This window comes from Cyprinus carpio, chromosome B17, assembly GCF_018340385.1.
Source record: "Cyprinus carpio isolate SPL01 chromosome B17, ASM1834038v1, whole genome shotgun sequence".
Classification (NCBI taxonomy): domain Eukaryota; kingdom Metazoa; phylum Chordata; class Actinopteri; order Cypriniformes; family Cyprinidae; genus Cyprinus; species Cyprinus carpio.
The window spans coordinates 10,048,097-10,054,159 of NC_056613.1; the positions used below are offsets into that span (position 1 = coordinate 10,048,097).

General features: G+C 35.5%; 1 protein-coding gene across 1 annotated transcript; it reads left to right on the forward strand.

Annotated features, from left to right (window-relative positions):
* The first annotated feature begins 417 nt into the window (after positions 1–417).
* Positions 418–1,903, forward strand: LOC109107497 (beta-microseminoprotein). Its single transcript, XM_042743061.1, has 4 exons — positions 418–499; positions 1,092–1,212; positions 1,470–1,572; positions 1,669–1,903. Exons 1-4 carry the CDS (start codon positions 497–499, stop codon positions 1,781–1,783), a joined length of 342 nt encoding a protein of 113 aa, XP_042598995.1. The 5' UTR covers positions 418–496; the 3' UTR covers positions 1,784–1,903.
* Positions 1,904–6,063: the final 4,160 nt, after the last annotated feature.

Here is a 6,063-nt window from a genome sequence, read left to right on the forward strand (position 1 = left end):
AAAAATGTCAATTTTTAGTCATATCAATTCTATAGGACCCATATGAAGTGTTTTATTCTATTTATTAATTTAATACTTTTAATCCCTTATAGGTAAATTATTTAAAAGATTAGTTCATATAGTCATGCAAAATAGGTTATTATTCTTTTAGAAAAAGAACTAATTATGTTTGGTGTGTGTATTGGCTGAATATATGGTTCAGTAGAGGTAACAAAAAGGCTCTTTGTATTTATGCAGTTGTGTTGAGTGCCAACACATACAAAATGAAGTGACATGATCAAACATAGGCTAAGTGTATTTATTAATTGCTCTGGGTAAAAGACCTTACTTTCCCGTCATGAGTAAAGCCAGTTCCTGTTTAATTAATAGAGGACAAGCTTGTCATTTTTGATTTATCATAGCAATTATATGATATAAAAAGTTGTGAGAGTGTCTATTCAGCCACTGGTTGAACTGATCTCTCATCAGCACTTGCTTTAGCTGGAACTTTTACAACATGGTACAGTACAGCTTATTATTTCTTTTACATTTAGTCATTTAGCAGACACTTTTATCCAAAGCGACTTACAAATGAGGACTATGGAAGCAATCAAAATCAACAAAAGAGCAATGAATATATAAGTGCTAAAACAAATCTCATTTAGCTTAACACAGTACACATACTGTAGCAAGCTCTTTTTAAATAATATAATAAATAAAAAGAAAACAGATAAGAAAAAGAATAGAGCAAGCTAGTGTTTGAGGTCTTTTTTGCTTTTGTTAATTGTATAATGAAAAGAAAACAGAATTAAAAAGATTAGAAAACTAGTTTTTTTTTTTTTTTTAAGAAAACAAGCAGCAAATGAATAGAGTGCAAGTCTAAAAGTCTTTTCAATCATAATCTATAATACAAACTTTTAGAAGAATTTACAACAACAAAATACTGCTTTTGGTATCAGCTCTGTCTTTTATTATAATATGGGAGTGTCTGTAGTTAATCATTTAAAAAAAAAAAGAAAAAATTAATACACTTTTCATCTAACTTTATTTTATTTATTGGCATCATATTGTGACATATTAAACTGTCCAGTAACTTCTCTTCATCTTCTCAGGTGTGTTTGCTGAGAGTGTGTATTCTTCTCTTCATGGTGGTCTCCTGTAATGCCGAGTGCTACATTCAAAAACCTGAAGTTGATTTGTCATCTGCCGACAACATAACAAACCACCTACAAGGTAAGCAAAACTGTCCAAAGCTTTTTCTTTCTGAAATAAATTTCTACAAAAAAAATGTATTTTCATGTTTATAAATAAAATAGCATATGTTGTTTAAATGCTATCTTATAAGGATAAACCACAGCTATTATAAAATATATATTTTTGTAAGCTCTCTGTCTAATGTCCTGTTTTAAATAATCATTGTCAATTATCATAAATAATATTTTGCATTTACAGTTTTATTTATGGTTTTGTGTGTGTGCTGGTTTATTTAGGTTGTGTGGACTCTGATGGAGTAATCCATGACTTCAACTCTGAATGGGAGAAGGACTGTTACAACTGTCTTTGTGCACTATTTGGCATTAGATGCTGTAACAAGTAAGTTTAACAATAGTTAGACTATGTTTTCATGACCATTCGGTTTTCAGTACGATGTTTGCTCATAAACATAAGTGTCTGTGTATGTGTTTGTAGGATCCCAACAGTAATAGAGCACCCTGATGAATGTGAGATGGTTGTTGACAAAACAACCTGCTCCTTCACTCTAGCACTTGTTTCAGACCACAGCAAACCATGCCCATTTGCCTAACACAACTGGACGCAATCACACATCTATGGAATATGTCTTTGATTGGGTAGAAAACATTACAAATAAATTAAAGGCTTAACTGTATAATCTAATTATACAATAAAATGATTTTTTTGTGGCTTTTTCTGGATTTTAATCAATTGTAAATGTGCAGAATTGTTCATCTTAGCCTGTTCATGCAAATTGCAGATGTCCAGCTTGAATTCAGTAACAAAATTGGCTCTTTTCACTGGTTTTAGGTTGTTTGTGCTCTACTTCCTACAATGTATTATTAATGCTCTACATATTTATGACATGGAAGGCATATGAAATATATACATTATTTGGGCACATTACTTAAGGTTTTTTCAGTTTCTCTTTTGTTTTTTCTATACTATGCATGCACACTTTAAAATTGGCTGGGTTAAAATCAACCTAACTTGGGTTATTTGGCAACCCAGTGCTGGGTAAATATTAGACAGAACACATGCTGGGTTATTTTGACCCAGCTGGTTGGGTTAAATGTTTTTATCGACCATGCTGGGTTGTTTTATTTAAGTCATCTATTGTTTAAAAAATATTATATTGCTGGCTTAAAATGGGCTGAAAAAAAAACAAAAAAAAAAAAAAAAAAACAGCAATAATCAAAAGATGAACATTTAATATTAAGCAAGAACACACGGACAAAAGACAAATTGAATTTATTTGGGAATACAGCATAGTTTACAGTATTACATACATTTAAACTCCTTTAACAAGCATTTAAGACATAAAAAAATTAACATTTAAAAAAGTAGCATTTTATTTAAGTGTATTCAACTGTTCTCTGTAATCGCTTTTCAGCAAAATAGTGCTAATTGTCGTGCTGGTGTGAGGTCGAAATCTGTGACGGTAAAGGGCTGCTGTTCGCGGGGGAACTGTGAACTTCAGACTGCCGCCTCGCATTTCACTCACAGCTGAAAGACGCCACGAGTGATTCCAAAACCTGCCCATAAACAAACAGTTACTGAGATTAGAGAACCTATATTAATGTGTAATTAACTTAAACTCAACACCATAACCAAAAAAATCCATTTATAAAATGAAATAAAAAATACATAAACATCATGCGAAGTGACCGCCACTGACTGACATCTCGTCCTTATGTTGCGTTCCTTAAAATAATACAATTTACAGCACAGTAAAGACTTTATAATTTAAATAAAATGTATACAAACCTTCATTTTGCTGAAGAGTGCACGGCGCTGAGGACGTAATTTATGAATGGATCTGTGAGACCGAAGGATGACCGTCACTACAGTCTTAATATGATGATAACCTTCATTCCACCTTCTCTCGAGACCTTGTGTAAACCAAGTCATGCCCATGACCCTGGAGGCGGAGCTTCTTGCACTATAAAAAGCGGGATGAACTTCCAGCTCATTTCATTGCCTTGAAGGCCTAGTGTTCTGAGCGACAAGGATAGTGACGGTCATCCTTCGGTCTCACAGATCCACAGTTATATTTATAACTTACGATCTGTTTTCGACCTCACTCTGACCTTCACTACAGTCTTAATAGGATGACCTATACCAAAAGGGTCATGAGGAACAGAAGAATTTGATTTTCCTAAATCTTGCTGGGCAACAGACATCAGAACTGCAGTGTTCACATGTACTGCACAGTTACATCAATTCTATAAATCTCAAAAGTGTACATGAAGTAGACCATGAAGTTGCCACACAAATATCTCCCACAGAACTCCTTTTAGTGCAGTGAGACTGTGGCTCATCATGGGAGTGGGCTTTTATTCCTGTAGGAACCGAAACCCCCTTTCTGCATAGGTATAAGAAATAACATTGACTACCCAATGTGACAAATGCTGCTTAGACAGCGGCAACCTCTGCCTGACTTTACTGTAGCAGAAAAATAGCTGAAGATTAGCTTTCTTTCTTTTTCTTCTTTTTTTTTAATTTATTTATAAAGCACAGTTAAAACAACGTAACATTGACCACTGTGCTGTATAATCTCGAAATAGAAATTACAACAGTATTAAAGTATTAAAGGGATACTCCATCCCAAATTGAAAATTTTGTCATTAATCACATACCCCCATGTCGTTCCAAACCCATAAAACCTCTGTTTGTCTTTGGAACACAATTTAAGATATTTTGGTTGAAAACCGGGAGGCCTTTGACTGTCCCATAGACTGCCAAGTAAATAACAGTGTCAAGGTCCATAAAAGGTATGAAAGTCATCGTCAGAATACTCCATCTGCCATCAGATGTGAAAACAAAAACAAAAAAACAAAAATAACGACTTATGTCAATAGTCTCCTCTGTGTCTCTCCATATCACCGTATGCTGTGTATGCTCTTCTGTGTCATCCATGCCAAAAGGATGCGAGGAGACCGGTTAACAAAGGAATTAATGAAAAAAGTCATTATTTTTATTTTCTACGCTTACAAAAAAATTTCCCATCGCTTCATATAACCCAGATTGCACATCTGATGGCAGATGGAGTATTCTGACGATGACTTTCATACCTTTTATGGACCTTGACACTGCTAATTACTTGGCAGTCTATGGGACAGTCTCAAGCCTCCAGGTTTTCATTCAAAATATCTTAAATTGTGTTTAGCGTGTTTAGCCTGCTGCTGACCCTGTGTCTCGCTGTCTTGTGGTATTTGTTTGTTTGTGGATCTAAGTTGTTATTTTATTCGTTTTTAATTTTGGTTTCTTAAATTGGGAGCAGTATGAATGTGTATATGATCAGCATGGCCTTGGCGCTGGTTGGATTGGTGCTGGCGGGCGAAGCCTTTGAAGATCAACTGGCTTCTATGGCGTCGAGCCGGACTTATTCAAGAGACTTCTTGTTATCATTACGATATGATAATCACTCCGTCGATTTAAAGATTCCAACAAGTGGATGTTTTCGTAAAAGAAGGAGATCAAGAATTAAGAAGCGAGGGTCGAGAGGAGGAACGGTCACAACAGATTGCGGAGGGCGAGGAAAGCCGTCACCCCCTTCCAGTTGATCACGCTGTCTAACGTGAGATCTCCTAATAACAAGATGGATGAGGTCGTGCTTCGAGTTAAACAAGAGGAGGAATTTAGGAGCAGTAATCTCATCTGTTTTACGGAAACATGGTTAAATGAAGATCATAGTGTGGATATCGAGGGATTTACCATTATACGAGCCAACAGAGACAAGGTAAAATCACGGAAATCTGTTGGTGGGGGACTCTGCTTGTATGTTGATAAGAACTGGTCATCACAGCATAGGTGTCATTTACACTGGGGACGCTGGGGACATGTCCCCACCACTTTTTGAAATGGCAGATTTTGTCCCCACCACTTTTTGAAAGCATTTGGTTAAAATGTTCTAAAAAATCAAGCAAACCAAGAAATGTTAAAGGTTTATTTGCACAAAATAAAACATGCAATGCAGTTTAGAATCAGAAAGAAAACAATGTACATTGTCCCAAAAAAAGTAAACTTAAACAAAATAAACTATTACTGATTCTAAAATGACCCAAAAAACATGCATGCGCCGATCAGTAACTTGAACAAATTCTTGACACAGTTTCTTCTTCTTCTGTCCAAGTTATACATTCTCTCTCTCTGTGAAACATGACAAACAGCCACACTGTTGAGTCGGGTTTGTGACCTGAAGAGCGGAGCCAGGTCTTCAGGTGTCTCAAGGCACTGAAGCTTCTCTCTGCTTCAGCAGATGAGGCAGGAGCAACAAGCAACAAACGCAGAAGTCACTTTCTGAGCAGGTTTTGTAGGTGTAATTGGCAGTGAACATGGCCAAAAAATGTTAACCCGAGACCTAATCCTTACAGTAGGCTACACTATCAACAGTGGCGCCCCTAGAAAATTTTAATAGGGGTGGCCAGATGAGGCCACAGTATATATTGGGGTGGCACACACACACACAAAAAAAATTAAGGGTTTCAATATTGACAAAAAAATTATATCTCTGCGATTTCTGGGATTTTATCGATAACGATAAATAGACAATATTTTGCTGAGTGTGTCATTGTGCTGATATCTTATTTTGTAATTGTGCTGACAGCTTAGAAATAGAGCAAAAAAAAATGGAATATGTTGTCTAAAACGTAAGTCTCTTGATATTAACTTCTTGTTTAATTAACTGTTGTATAAAATCATTATCACATTTGTAGTTATGCTGACTTTTGGAGAAAAACGTCACTCTTCGTGTGATAGTAACTATATGAAATTATATAGATCTATAAATTGTCTGCCCCATATATCTTGAAAAATGAGATAATTCTAAATTTCCAGTGAAAGAACGCA